Raw genomic sequence first — 15,755 nt, 5'->3', positions numbered from 1 at the left:
ACCACAGACTGAAGTGTGTGTGTGTGTGTGTGTGTGTGTGTGTGTCCCTTTTCTTACAAGGACCTTAATCTCCTTCAGAACACCACATGCTCATGACCTCATATAATTCTGATTGTATCCTAAAGGCTCCATCTCCAAACACTATGACACCATGGATTGTGGTTGCAACTACTCATTTGCGGTAGGAAGATACAAACATGCAATGCCTAACAAATGTAGTGAGTATGTTTATGCATCCATAGTACTATACTTGACATGCAATGAGTACTTAATCCCAGTCACTGAATCTGTGAATGACATTAGTACATTCTTCATTGTAAGACTCACTCATTGCAGTGTGAGCTCACAGAGAGGAAGGGAGATAAGAGGAGAAAAAATAAAGGCACTATGTAGTACCTCAGAGAAATTCATTTCTTGAGTGATGGACTCATCAAGTCTCACTTCGGGAACTTCTGAATGCTGAGGAACACTTACAGGGAACTACTTATCCTTGATTTTGGAAAACTATTCCAGAACTCATGTCCTCTGTCACGATTGGTTGGAGGATTCATTAAAGAAAAAAGAAGAAAAAGTCAAAGAAGGAGGGGGTGGGGGGAGAGGGAGAGGAAGGAAGAGGAGGAGGAGGAGGGAGAGGAGAAGGTGGAGGAGGAGGGGGAGGAGAAGGAGAAGGAAGAGAAAGAGAAGGAAGAGGAGAAAGAGGAGGAGGAAGAGGAAGAAGAAGAAGAAGAGGAGGAAGAAGAAGAAGAAGAAGAAGAAGAAGAAGAAGAAGAAGAAGAAGAAGAAGAAGAAGAAGAAGAAGAAGAAGAGGAAGAAGAAGAAGAAGAAGAAGAAGAAGAAGAAGAAGAAGAAGAAGAAGAAGAAGAAGAAGAAGAAGAAGAAGAAGAAGAAGAAGAGGAAAGAGGAAGAAAAAAGGAAAGAAGAAAGGAAGAAAGAAAGACAGGAAGGGAGGGAGGGAGGGAGAGAGGCAGGCAGGCAGACAGGCAGACAGGCAGGCAAATAGAAAATAAACACTTTTCCCCTGCCTCTTAGTGAGGGAAAAGAATTTCTGGATAAATGAGGAGGGGGGAGAGGTCCTTAATCTATCTATATAGCAACAGTGTTGCCTAGGACACTCTGATGGCAACTGTGAATTCAGCATGCAAGATGTTACTGGATAAATCTGGTCAAAGGTTATGTCACAGATATTCTGTGACCCTTTTGCAGAGAAAGATGAAATATAAAGGGAGAGCAAATATCACAAGAGGTCATGCAAATATTAGATAAAACCTATTCTATGCCCTACTAGAACTTGAGTTTTATCCGAGTCTATTATAATGAAGAGGGAGAACACTTGCTCTCTCAAATCTGTAGCCTTGGTACAAGCCTATCCATTATCCCAGGGATGAGGGACTCCCAGCGTTACAGAGATTTTGGGTTTGGTTTTTTTTTTTGGTATTTTTTCCAGTTCTGGTGCTTGAACTCAGGGCCTGGGTACTATCCTTGAGCTTTCTCAAGGGTCAAGCTCTACCATAGCACCACTTTTGGCCTTTTCTGTGTATGTGGTACTGAGGCATCAAACCCAGGGCTTCGTCCATGCTTGGTAAGCACTCTACCACTAAGCCACACTCCCAGCCCAGAGCTTCACTGAATACTAACAATGAAGGACTAGAAGGCCTGAGATAGAGAAAAGTGAAGCTACAGACAGAATGGGTGTGATGGTTTCATGGCTCTTTCCACATTTCCACAAAGTAGGACCCCCTAATATCTACAAATTACCTCCTCCAATATTACAGGGAAAGGTTTACCAGAGAACCTCTATATGTGTTCAGAGGGCTTCTAGACCTGTGCAGTATAGTCCAAGAAAATGACTGCGAAAATTTCTACAGATCAAGCTCTCAATGCTTCTTAGATCACTAGAGCATGAAGAACTCAAAATACTGCTGTATTTCTAAGAACTTAATTACTTCCTTTTTGGACTTGTTGGATTTAACAGGTCTGTGATTTATTTAAGCAAAGGCTCAAACAGCCAAAAGTCTCATTAGTATTCTCTGTGGCCAAAATCATTTTCCTCCAACTTTCTCCTGGATGGCTCTCTAACGATTGCTCTTATTTCCTGAGTGTTCCATTTCTTCCTCCCTCCATGGGAGATCACACATCCCAACAACTAAAAGTTCTTCCTACATATTTCCAGTTGACAATCTGGGCACCATCTACAAATCCTAAAGTTTCTCGTTTTCTTTATTCCAGAAACAGGTATAATTTTCTCCTCAACTCTTATAGAAAATGACTGCTCACGTGCTAAATCTGAAATGCTTGAAATAATGGTTGAGTGTAAACATGCTAAAGCTAGACTAGATTTTATTCTAACTCTTGCTAATTACTAGCTGTGTGTTATTTAATCTCTCTGTGCCTATAGTTTCTCTGAATGTAAAATGGGGAAAGGTTTTGTCTCATTCAAGTTACCTTGAATGACAGTTGAGAGGTTAGGTCTGTTGAGCAGTACATGAGTATATATGAAGCGCTATGGGGCCAGGAGTATGACCTAGTGGTAGAGTGCTTGCCTAGCATGCATGAAGCCCTGGGTTTGACTCCTCAGTATCACATATACGGAAAAAACTGGAAGTGGTACTATGGCTCAAGTGGTAGAGTGCTAGGCTTGAGAAAGCTCAAGGACAGTACCAAGGTCCTGAGTTCAAGCCTCAGGATTGACAAAAAAAAAAGCGCTATGTAACTGTTGGTCATTACTTCGATCAGAGAACATTTCCACTGACCTTTCAAGAAGAATTAAAGATTGCCTTCCCTCACTACCATCATAGTCGGCCCTGAGCTCTGTTAATATAATTGTCTTTATCACTGATGGTATCCCTCTAACCACAGGGTATGCATATCACTGTCTTCATTACAAGGCCCAGAGCCAAGAACAAAAGTGAGTCACTCCAATTTGCTGCAGTGCTGATTTTGAACTACAGATTCATTCAAACACAATTGATATATTAAGGAACTGAACATAGTGTGGCTTTCAGGTTCACTTACATGTGAGTCCATTTTTTTTTTGCCAGTCCTGGGCTTGAGCTCAGGGCCTGAGCACTGTTCTTGGACTTTCTCAAGGCTAGAGCTCTACCACTTGAGCCTCAGCACCATTTCCGGCTTTTTTCTATGTATGTGGTACGGAGGAATCGAACCCGTGTCTTCATGCATGCTAGGCAAGCACTTTAACCACTAGGCCAAACTCCCGGCCCCCATTTTTTGAGAAACAAGGTAAACAAAGAAAACTGCATGCAGGTAACCAAGATGGAAATACCAGTATATACACACTTCAAACATCTCAGTCCATCCATACGTGGTGGTACAGCTATCAGTTCCCATACATACTACTTCACAGTCATTTACAAGCTACTTTCAACACTCATTTCAACCAAAAAAGACTTAGATCTTTTTCAACGCTTGATGTCATATTTGTGCACTTTCTAACCACTTCACATGTGTAAAATAATTCCACTATTTTTTTTGTCAGTCCAGGGGCCTGACAAACTCTGGGCCGGTGTTGGCCCTAAGCTCTTCAGCTCAAGATTAGCACTCTACCACTTGAGCCACAGCACCACTTCCAGTTTTCTGGTGGTTAATTGAAGATAAGAGTTTCACATTCTTTAGTGCCTGGGCTGGCTTTGAACCATAATCCTCAGAGCTCAGCCTTCTTGGTAGCTAAGATTACAGGTGTGATCCAACATACCCAGCTAAAAGATGCTTTTTTATAAATTAAAAAAAAAAGCCTGCACTTGGAACTATATGGTTGATATGGCTGATCGTAACTCTCTTCTCCATGAGTACCCAAGACTCCTCCTAAAACTTTAGCTGCCTCATGTTAGTTACAGGGGAAGCAGTTCTGTCCCATAGTCAAATGCAAAAACTTGACAGTAAATTTAATCAAAGAACATTACATGCATGAGTGCATGGAAATGACTCAATTAAATCTCCTTGAACAATTGCTGTATACTAATAAAACTGAAGAGGGAAATGATATATGTATAGCCAGCTACATGTTAGCTGTCATTAAGAAGTGAAGACTATTGGTAGAGATGAGACAAAATTACAAATAAGTGGGATAGATTTTATTAAAGAATTATGTAGTCTTTTCTCCCAGGCCTCCCAGCAAACACCTCCCAGAGAAATTTTTCCAGTCCATCTCTTTCCTGCTTCTCTCATTCTCTGACTCCTTTCTGAGCTCACTGACTTACTTGCTGAGCCCATCATCAGTGAGCAAAGAGAGAACACAGAAGAGTTAAGGTGACACAAGTGGGAGGAAGGAGCGCCCTGAGGGAAGCAGATTAAAAACAGCCACATAAATGGCCCCTCAGGCTTTGGTCAAGGGTGAAGAGAGACTGCCACCACACCCACCCTGCACCTGATCTTTCTCTACTCACACCTTCTGCTGGTGATTTCTTCCTTGTTCAACATTTAGGAATCCATCTATTCATCCTACTTACTCAACGTCAGAGGGGCTTCTTCTTCATGTACCTGCTACTCTGGGCTGAGTGCCATTTCTCCCTGCTACCTCTCCTATGTGGCACCTGAGGTGCCATACAAACTCCAATGAAACCTTCTTCTGGATTGTGAAGAATGCAAGAAGACAAAGAAGGGAAGTGCATTTTCTTTCTGCTATCTCTTTCTCCATTGCTCCCTGGTCCCAGCACTAACTCTCTACTTAGTGTTTACATTTCCTTTTTAAGCACCCCTACATTTCAGAATAATTTCAGAATAATTAAGCACCCTACATCTGCAAACCCACGAAGTTTTCTCCCATCATTCTAGGCTCCTGGCTTCAACCCAGATCCCATTTGTGTGGTTATACTTTGTCTTTCTATTCTGCCCCTTAGCTTCTTCCAAAGTTGGTCCCAGAATCTTAGAGCTAGGAAACACTTAAGATCATTACACTCAGCCTTATTTTAGGGTTGAGAATATTGAGGCTCAAGGGTCCTCTCGAAGGCACACTGTCAATGGTGCTAAGACTGACTCCACAATGGACCTTGAGGGAGAAGAGCACTGACCTCAGAGCCATCCTTAGCTGACCTCCAGTTAGAGTTCTGGCTGCACCAACCACCGCAGCTGTCACCTGTGTCCTAACTACCACTTCCTCCCTAGCCTCTGCAGGCATCTCCCCTTTGGCATTCATGGGTTTTAGAAGCAAAGGATGTCCTTAATTACCCAAGCAAAGATTATACTCCTGTCATGTTCCGGGTCCTTTATTGCATTTATACCTACACCATGAAGGGCTTTGTGTCACTGTGACACTCCCTAAATGTCTCCCTTCAGCCCTCCTCTATCAAGAATCATGCTCCCATGAGCCCTATAGTCTCATCCCCTCGACCTCAAGAATGGCAGAAATTCTACATTCCAACTCTACCTTCCTACGTCCAGCTTTCTTCATACTAACTGGCATCCCGGGGGTAGGGGGTGCCCAGGCCTGGCTCACATTTGTGTTTGGGCCTATGTATCTGCTGGCCCTGCTAGGTAATGGAGCACTTCTGGCAGTGATGTGGATCGATTCCAAATTGCACCAGCCCATGTTTCTACTTCTGGCGACATTGGCAGCTACAGACTTGGGTTTAGCCACCTCTGTAGCCCCAGGGCTGCTGGCTGTGCTCTGGCTTGGGCCTCGACCTGTGCCTTATGCTGCCTGCCTGGTCCAGATGTTCTTTGTACACGCACTGACTGCTGTGGAGTCTGGTGTGCTTCTGGCCATGGCCTGTGATCGTGCCGTGGCTGTAGGACGCCCACTGCACTACTCCATCCTCGTCACGAAAGCCCGTGTGGGCTATGCCGCCTTGGCACTTGCACTGAAAGCTGTGGCTATTGTTGTACCTTTCCCTTTGCTGGTGGCACGATTTGAGCACTTCCATGCCAAGATCATACACCACGCCTACTGTGCACACATGGCAGTGGTAGAGCTGGTGGTGGGTAACACCCGGGCCAACAACTTATATGGACTGGCACTCTCACTGGCTGTGTCAGGTGTGGACATTCTGGGCATCACTGGCTCCTATGGGCTCATTGCCCATGCTGTGTTTCAGCTGCCTACTCGGGAGGCCCGTTCCAAGGCCTTGGGGACATGTAGTTCTCACATCTGTGTCATCCTTGCCTTCTATGTGCCTGGTCTCTTCTCTTACCTCACACATCGCTTCGGGCGTCACACTGTGCCAAAGCCTGTGCACATCCTTCTCTCCAACATCTACTTGCTGCTGCCACCAGCCCTCAACCCCCTCATCTATGGGGCCCGCACCAAGCAGATCAGGGAACGGCTCCTTGCAACATTCATCTTCAGAAAAGGCCAGTTCTAATAGCGATAACATTGGGGCGCAGGGGTGAAGAAAAGTTTACTTGGAGCAAAGTCTGGAGTGTCCATGTGAGTTACGCTGTTCTGTTGTATGTGTATGATTATGATCATCACTCAGTAGATGACACTCGTACTGGCATCTGTAGACTTTAGCCTAGCCATGTGTTTGTCCAGCTTGAGAGGAGGTACAGGCAGGGAGCTACACATCACCACACAGGGAAACGAGGAAGACAAAGGACCTGAAGTGGTGACCATAAGATCTGATATCTCTTTAATACCGTCCCTCCACCCAGCCCATTATTTTAAACCTACATCTGCCTAACTCTTCTACCAAACCCAAATGTGGAGACTTGGCGCTGCCACAGAGGGAAACCCACCTCTGGAGTAAGATGCTTGGATACGAGTCTGGGATCCAAGCCCCACCCTGTTTTGAAGACAGTAATCTGTTTTCAGCTTGTTCCCAAGGCGTTATACAGACTTACCCTACATGTTCTGGATAAGTGTGCCCTGTTGTATCAATTTAAATAGAACAAGGGTTTGAAAACCTTCCCCATTCAGATAATTGTCTTGGTCAAAATGTAATCACTCTTTCCTCATCCCCAAGAACAAACAGAACATCTTTCTCTGGGCTGCACCTTCAGAGACAGAATCCTAAATGGAAAAAAAAAAAAGTTACTATCCCAGATCACCACATAACCTCCTTGCTTGAGGTCAAACCACAATGACCTACTAACTTTTCAGACAATTTGAACAAGAATATAAAAGCCTCTAGCTGGGTGCGGTGGCTCAGGCCTATAATTCTAGATCTCAGGAGGCTGAGATCTGAGGATAGAGGTTCAAAGCCAGCCCGAGAACTAAAAAGTCCATGAGACTCTTCTCTCCCATTAACCACCAGAAAACCTGAAGTGGTGCTGTGGCTCAAAGGGTAGGGCAGTAGCCTTGGGCTATTGAGCCCAAGGACAACAGCTAGGCCCAGAGTTCAAGTCCCACAACTGGCAAAAAAAAAAAAAATAGCCTCCAATATAATCCTTATCAGCACCTCTGCCTGTCCTCTCAGTAAGGAACAATGTTGGTTCAATAGGATAAAATAGGACTATTTCACACTGCTGTCGCTGACGAAGTATAAAGGAAGTAAATAGGAAGTGTCAGGGTGTTGCCTAACATTAGGTTTTCAGCTAAGATCATACAATGGAAGGTGCCCTGTAGAATAATGTCTTTCATATCAGGAAGGGGTTCAAAATGAGTATAACCTCATATAGAAAAATCACAGTTACTGTTAGCTCTCATGAAGTCCACACAGGTGACCCAAGCTCCAAGAAAACTTTATTACCACATGTCAATACCTGTATAATCCATGAAAACCTGAATCAGGAGTGTTGCTCAAACAGCTGCAGCAAGTACCATGGGTCATCAAACAGAAGAGGCAGGTGCAGGCCTGAAGAAAGCAGTGATGCCATCTCTAGGATCACGCAAGAGTCTCAGAAGATCCTTACAAACAAGGAACGGAAGAGGTAGCCCAGAAGATCAGCACAGCATGGTTTTCAGATATTGTCACACTGAACCCAAGTGAAGTCAACCCAAGTGTGAGTTCATTCATTCTCTAGACTTGTATTTTTGTATGGACTTCTGGTATTTTTAAAAAACAAACAACCCTCTAAGTAGTGATTTTGTGGATACCTGTGACAAAAATTAATTCTAATGGATCATGAGTGTTTAAGATTGTCCTTGCCCTCTTTGTGAATCTCCTCTAATAAATGTATCCTGAGAAAATGAGATGTCAGCAAACACATATGCAGTAAGATATTTATTACAACATTATAAAGAAATATAAAGAAATTCCTGTGTGATTATCCCATGTCACAAATATGTATACATACACTTTTTTTTTTTGCTCTTCTCTCTCATACATGGAAAGGGAAGTCACGGGCAGCCAATGTTCATAAGCAGTGAATCCCACCTCCCTCCCTCCCCAGGAAGACGCTAAGGCACCTTCATGCCCTGGTTGTGCACAACTCCAAGGAAGCTGGTTCCAAAGCTATATGTTGTCCATTGTAAGAACTTTCTTCCTTCAAGCCAAAACTACACACTTGGACATTAATGGTTTGTTCTGGATTGAAACTGGATTACATACCTACCACATAATATGTTTAGAAAGCTCTTCCAGTACTCCTTCCTTCCTCATAAAAGCCTGAGAAAAATTAAATTATATGACACAGTTCATTTACCTACATTTTTCCTGCAGAACTTTGGTCTAAAACCTGACTTCAGCCATTATGATCCTATTTATAGTCTTTACCTCATCATGCAAATATCCATACATTAACTGAAGAAGAAAAATGTTGATGTGTTTATTACAGAGCACTGCCCTGAATCCCACGGCAGTATTCCTTAATATATATATATACATATATATATATTCCCTTCCTATAATCTGAAAATTTCTCAATTCTAAAAGTTTCAAATAAGGTATAAAGAAGGATTTGTTTGATTATCTCTGCAGCCTGAGAGATGAGACTTGTTAAGAACTCTTTAACACTAGTCTAAAGTCTGTCTTTTAAGATGTTGTTGTTGAGGGGCTTGAACTCAAGGCCTGCTAAGCCTCTTTGTGCTCAATGCTGATGCTCTACCACTTGAGCCACAGCACCACTTCCAGATTTTAAATGGTTAATTTGAGATAAGAGTCTAATTGGGACTTTTCTCCCCAGGTTGGCTTCAAACTACGTTCCTCAAATCTCAGCTTTCTGAGTGGCTAGGATGACAGGCCTGGGCTATAATCCTGTCCTTCAGCTTCTTTTTTCTCAAAGCTAGCATTCTACTATTTGAGCCACAGTGCCACTTCCTCTAAAGTCTTCCTTGTTAGCACTGTTCTATGTATGCACAGTACCCCATCTACTTGTTCTCCACAAGGTCACCTATTCAGGTCATCCTCCTACAGTATATCCTCCAGGTGACCAGTGCCTCTTTGTCATAATATGCCACCCTAAAGCAAACCCCAGCAGCAAGATATGATGACAGCCTATCCACACTCAGCGGTAACCGTTTCCTTCAGGATCACTCAGACTCTAGGAGCCAAAGCAAAGGCAGAGTTAATTAATGTCAGCAGAGACCATATAAAATGTAGGAAGCTTAGAGAATCATGTTCATTAGAAAGCAAGAAAAAGAAGACATATATGGGCTTCTGGCAGAGTTCATCAGGAGCCCATTTCCCCTCTGAGTCCATCTCCGTGAACCAAAGTTCTGTAGAAATTCTCCATATCCTATTTCACCACTTTACTCACTTTTCCTTCTTCTACTCCCCACCCCCCTTTTCATTCTGGGCTCCCATCACCATTCTTTGCCTCTGCTCCTCACCCCACTCTCTTCTGCATCTTTGCCTCCTTGTACTGCCTCTAGTTCTTGTATGTGTCTTTCTTTTCTACATTTGTCTTCTTTACTCAGAATTCCCTTCTATAAAGAACAGAGATGCCAACTAAACTACATTAAGTAATATAGTGGCTGGCAAAAATAAAAATTGTGGCAAGCCAGGCACTATGACTAAAGCCAGAAATCTCCCAGAACTTAGACAACAGAAGCAAGAGGATTTGAAGCCATCCTGAGCTGTAGTGGGTTCAAGACCAGCCTGTGCTAAATATTAAGATGACAACAACTAGGCCAGCAGTGTGGCCTAGGGGTAGTTTGTCCTAGCATGCACAAAGCCCTGGGTTCGATTTCTTGCTACCACAAACACAGAAAAAGCCAGAAGTGGTACTGTGGCTCAGGTGATAGAGCGAGCTCTAGCCTTATGAAAGCTCAAGGATAGTGCTCAGTCCCCAAGTTTAAGGCCCAGGACTGGCAAAAAAAAAAAAATGATAACCCAGAGCTTAGAGATACATGGATGTATATGCAGCAGCCCAGCGGTAGAACGTGCTTGCCACGGACACAAAAGGCCTTTGGCTACACTGGATCCTCAGCAACATTTAAAAATGAAAAATAGGGGCCGGGAGTTTGGCCTAGGGGTAGAGTGCTTGCCTAGCATGCACGAAGACCTGGTTTGACTCCCTGGTACCACATACATAGAAAAAAAAAAAAAGCTGGAAGTGGTGCTGTGGCTCAAGTTGTAGAGCTCTAGTCTTGAGAACAGCTCAAGGACAGTGCTCAGGCCCTGAGTTCAAGCCCCACGACTGGCCAAAAAAAAAAAAGGAAAATATAAAAGCACCAAATGGCACAAGAAGGAAGGAACTTGGTTTCATTTGTCTGAACAAGAAACTTAAGGCTTCTGACTTGCTCTGTTGTGGCTTCTCTTTCACCCTGCCTTTTTCCTGCCCACTGGACCACTGTGTTCTTTGTATCTAATGTACATCTCATCTGCCACACACTAAGGTGAACAGAAAGAACATGTCCACTTCTCTTGTCACTAAAAATAATTAAAATTTCATTATTAAAGCTGGAATCAAGCAAACTGACATTTGAATCCTAGATCCTGTATGAACTTACTGTACGCCTGGGACTGATTACCTTTTGGGAGTCTTTAGTTATTAATGAAAAGCATACTTGGAGAGGTTCCTAAGAGGATTATCAAAGATAATGCCTCCAGTATCTGACACAGACCTCGTGACCTAAGAGCTCAACAAATACGAAATTAATCTTTCTCCTGGAAAAGAACCTCTGTAGAACTCTTCTTTGTGGTCCACACTTATACCTCCCCACTCAGGATAACTAGCTTCGCAGATAGCTCTACAAGCTGGTGACACAGGGGACAATGGCTCCTAAAAAGGCTCTCCAGAATGGAGAACTGCTCCTCTTCAGAAAGACATTAAGCCAAAATCTCTGGAAAGAGACACAGAGGAAATAATGACTAGGTGAGAGCTGCAATGGGCGAGAACTACTGCACATAAATCAGATGAAGACAGGGAGTGAAGACAAATGTTTCTAAAATTTACCTGAGTAAATGTTATGATTTTCAAAATATTCTTACCAGTTACTAAGCAACCTTATTCCAATGAGATTCTTACTTTCCACATAGTTACTTGCACAGCATGATACCCTCCTACACATGCCTGCTTTTACTGCATTATAATCCACCGGTTAAAAATAAGCTTCACTGGGCATTGTGGCTCATGTTTGTAATCCCATGGATTTGAGAGGAGAAAAAGACTGAGTTCAAGGCCAGCACAGACAAAAGTTACCAAGCTCCTATCACAATAAGCAAGATGAAGCCAGTTGCCAGTGCCATATGTCTATAATCTTAGCTACACATGAGGTTGAGACCTGGAGAACAGTGGTTCAAAGCCAGCCCAGGCAGAAAAGCCTATGAGATTCCATCTGCAATTAGGTGGGCAAAAAGGTGAGCTAAAAGAGTGGCTCAAGTAGTACAGTACCAGCTGTAAATAAGAAAGACAAAACATAAAACCCTGAGTTCAAGTTCTATCCATCTGGCAAAAAAAAAATAAATAAAATAAAGACAGGCTTATGTATGGTAGACTTATCTATAATATCAGCTACATAGGAATCAAAGTAAGAGGGCCACAGCCTGAGGTCACCCCACAGCAAAATCACAAAACCTGACCTGAAACATACTACAGTAAAAAGGGTTGGGGTCATGTAACAAGAGTACTTGCTTGCGCAGTACCACAATTTTTTTTTTAAGTGGGTTTCAATGTAAGCTGCACAGTAAAACTGCCTAATGAACCTTAGAAGTTGCTACGGCTAGGCACACCCCCAGACATACTAAATCAGAATCTTTGGAAATAAGAGATGGGCATCAGTAAGTTTGTAAACTCCCAGATAATTCCAAAGTGTAACAAACCATTGCTTTGTCCTCAGTATAAGCACTCATCTATAGCTCCATGTCCTTCGGGGCCCAGTCACCCTTATAAGGACGTCCTCTACAGGCAACCCCACAGAAAGTGGTTTCAGAGAAGCAATCAAGTTCCTGTTTAAAAGCAGACCAGACAAATAAATCACTCACACACACACACACACACACACACACACACACACACACACCTTCACTTAAGTCAATCTGGAGCTACATAGCAAGATTCTGCTGAAAGAGAAAGAAGGCGAGAAGGAAGAGAGGAAAGAAGAAGAAAGAACTGGGCAGGGGAGATCTGGAGATAGATGCTCACTCAATGACAGATCACTTGCCTAGTGTATGCGAGGCCCTGGGTTCAATCTCTATACTATAGAAGGTATGAGCCCATAGGCTATAGGAAGGCTAGGAAAGTTACCATCCTCTGCCTACCCAGACCTCCATTACGTGGCAAGACCTCTATGACCTCATGCTGTAGCAGGTCACAACCCAACTCATAGGGACTCACCAAACTGGGCAGTTTGGGGTTCCTGCAGCAGCCACTGCCCTTCCCAATCCTTCCCATACCCCACCATGTTGGTTAGTACTCCCCACTTGCTAACTCTGGATGAAGCTGATGCCACTTGGACTCTCATCAAAGATAAGGTGGGTAAAGTCTGATCTGGATGGATCTGAGCAGTCTGTGAATAGGAAGAGAAAAGTTTAAGACAATAATCACTAATATTTACTCAGTGCTTGCTGGGTGTCAAACACAAACTGTCCCATTTAACCACAACTGAAAAAAATGGTAAGGTAGTTTCCTTTAAAAAAAAAAAAACAATGAGAGCAGAGAGAAATAGTGTTAAGTTAAAATGAACTTAGGAGGTCCAGAGGGCTTCTTAAAGACTAACATTCTAACTAGAGAAGGAGGAATCAGTCACAAAAAAATTAAAAAAGGGCTGGGAACATATCTTAGTGGTAGCATGCTCACCTAGAATGCATGAAGTCCTGGATTCGATTCCTTAGTACCACATACACAGAAAAAGTCAGAAATGGCAGAGCAAAAAGTGTCCAAGGACAGTGCCCAAGTGCCAAGCTCTGAGTTCAAGCCCCAGGACTGAGAAAAAAAGTAGGGGGGTGGGGAAGCGTAGTAGCTGGTACATAAAAGTAGATGAATGAACGAGTAGCATGCAAGTAACATCGTGCAAAAGCCAGAACAAGAAAAAAGAAAACAAGAGAAAAATGTATTGTTTCAGGCTTGAATACCTCATCTTAAAGCAGAGTCCATTCAGACTCAAAGCACCTGTGATGGCATGTAACCTCTATTCTCTTAGAAGCCGATCACCCCAAGTCAGTTTTTTTTCCCCCCAAGATATTAGAGTAACTAGTTTCAGCAGCTAGTTCAACTAGTTCATCCTGGACTAGACCAATTAGAATTAGGGTCTTCCACAAAACAATACACCATCTCTGAGTATGAAAAAAAAAAACTCACTGTGGGAAATCAAGGTGGAGATGTATAGGAAGGGAAATGTGAACCACTCTGAGTTCCAGGTTTCTTGTCTCCAGAACTATTAATCATTTATTGGGCACTTTGTAAAACATTTGGCTAAACCCTTCATGTGGCCGAAGAGCTCCCACATTCATAATTTAAAGCAACCAAAGTTTATCTAGGAAGATAATCTATCAGCACTTACCAAGGCTGTCTCTGTGAAACCTAAATCTAAAGGCCTGAGGATGTATAAGTTCAACAAAAGCAGACATGTTCCTAAACATCGCTCTTGTGGTTTGAAACTCCCACTGGTAGGGGGAGTGAAGGGGAGTAAGGGTTGTTTTTTTTTTAATATATTTAAATTGATTGCCCCTTCTTCCTGGAATGACCATTTTCCTACCTGTTTAATTCCCTTGAAGCTCAAGTATCACCACCTACAAACCTTCTTTGGTCCTCTATCAAAGACAAAGGCTTTAAATAACATCTTGTCTTCTTCCTGCCTCATCCTCTATTATTTTACTTAGCTGACTACAGTATACATGTTTGTCCTCTCCATTAGACGAAGCTAATTTTGTCCTTGTGGACTAAGTTTCATTCTTTCATCTGTCCTGGCAGCTAATCGACTCTGGCACATAGTAGACATTCCAAGTTTTGCTATAGAAAGAAACAGGGAGGAATGCAGTCAGTGTAGGTCTAGATTCATTGTAGAGATGTAACCAAACAGCAGATGGGGGGAAGGTCAGTCTACAGTAAGGTACCAATTAACTCCTGACTTGTGAACTGACCACCCGCAGGTTATCGAGGAGCGCTTTGGGTCCCATGTAGTAGCAGTACCTTTCCTGTCGGATGCAGCCTGCTATGACCTATTGGGAGTGCTAGTGAAACAGTCCCGCCCAGCCCACACCCGCCTGGCTTTGCCAGGTCGACAGGGCCGGAAGGCACTGAAGCCTGTGGGACCGCTACCAAGCCTTCTAGAACAGGCAGGGACTGAGGGTGCCTTTGCCCACTGCACTCGGGAATACTCACCAAACGGCCGAGCAGAGATAGCCTATGAAGAAATGCGACTGTTGGATGGGCAGCCCTGCCGGATCCGCCTACATATGGGTGGCCTGCGTAAGAAGGTTGCCTTCCTGTTGCTGCCACCAGGGCAGGTGAGCCTACAGCAGACTCTTCCCTGGCTCCGAAGCACCCACAGCATCTATGTCATCTACCAGGTCTTCTCCTGCTCCTGGCTGCAGCTGGGGTTATTGCCTACAGCCCGGGAGCCCCAGCTGCTCCGGTTACAGCGGTCATTGCCTGTTGCCTTTTCCTGCCTCAAGTTTTCACTGCAGCCCAAGGGTGTGCTGGGACCACAGAAGCCTCTGAACAAAGACCCATTGCCTCATGGGGTCCACTGGGTCAAACCCAACCTCAGCATCATACCAACTCTGGCCCCCACATCAGTACCTGCTGATATCCCTGAAGCTGCTGATGTACCCCCTCCCATCCCTGCCCCACCTACACCTACGCCACCTCCCCAAGAAGGGCCTGAAGGCAGACCCACCAGATTCTCCTGCAAGGGTCGAAACCCCTTCCGGAGGGGGCCCCAGATGCTGTCAGGTACTGCTAAGGGAAGTGAAGATGAGAAGGATGGGAGGGACAAAGTGGAGGAGGGAGAAGGGTTTGTGAGTACAGCCCAGGAATGTGTGGGGCATCCAAGGTTGTGCATAGGACCCTGAAGGGGATAAAATGAAGGAGCCAAGGGAGGGGGAAACAGAAACTTGGGCCTCATTAGGGGTTGGGATAGTACAGAGGACCAGGGGAAAAGGGACTAGGGAGGGAAACCAGGGCATGAGTCAAGCTCTGACTATCCCCAACCCTGGCAGAGAACTGGCTCTTCAGCCCCCGCAGCCCCCCACCAGGAGCCCAGGGTGGGGGCCCCGGGGACCCCGACCGGCACTCCATGTCCCTGCCCCTGCTGCAGGGTCTATCCTCGGAGTTCGACAGCGACGACTAAAGCTGAGGCAAGAGATTCGGGGGGCAAGGCCCCCAAGATCTGGCATAGGGATACTGGTCCCCAATAAACATCAACTGCTGCTCCCCCTAACCATCCTGGGCCCATGGTGCTTCTTTCTTCTGGGGCCCAGGGATGGTAGAGAGTCCCCAGTTTTTTGTTTTCCCTAGGCTTCAAGTCCTCATACCCTCCA

The 15,755-nt window shown here is 44.3% G+C and overlaps 2 protein-coding genes across 2 annotated transcripts; both read left to right on the top strand.

Annotated features, from left to right (window-relative positions):
* Nucleotides 1-5,351: 5,351 nt before the first annotated feature.
* Or52w1 (olfactory receptor family 52 subfamily W member 1) lies at nt 5,352-6,314 on the top strand. The gene has a single exon (XM_090349020.1). It carries the CDS (start codon nt 5,352-5,354, stop codon nt 6,312-6,314), a length of 963 nt encoding a protein of 320 aa, XP_090205146.1.
* Nucleotides 6,315-12,617: 6,303 nt separating this feature from the next.
* On the top strand, nt 12,618-15,655 carry C16H11orf42 (chromosome 16 C11orf42 homolog). Its single transcript, XM_090348288.1, has 3 exons — nt 12,618-12,746; nt 14,364-15,168; nt 15,435-15,655. The coding sequence occupies exons 1-3, from the start codon at nt 12,675-12,677 to the stop codon at nt 15,563-15,565; spliced, it is 1,008 nt and encodes a 335-aa protein (XP_090204414.1). The 5' UTR covers nt 12,618-12,674; the 3' UTR covers nt 15,566-15,655.
* Nucleotides 15,656-15,755: the final 100 nt, after the last annotated feature.

This window comes from Megascapheus bottae, chromosome 16 (assembly GCF_031878675.1).
Source record: "Megascapheus bottae isolate mThoBot1 chromosome 16, mThoBot2.hap1, whole genome shotgun sequence".
NCBI lineage: Eukaryota > Metazoa > Chordata > Mammalia > Rodentia > Geomyidae > Megascapheus > Megascapheus bottae.
Note: the sequence above shows the minus strand (reverse complement) of the source record. Positions and strands in the feature narration are given on the sequence as shown.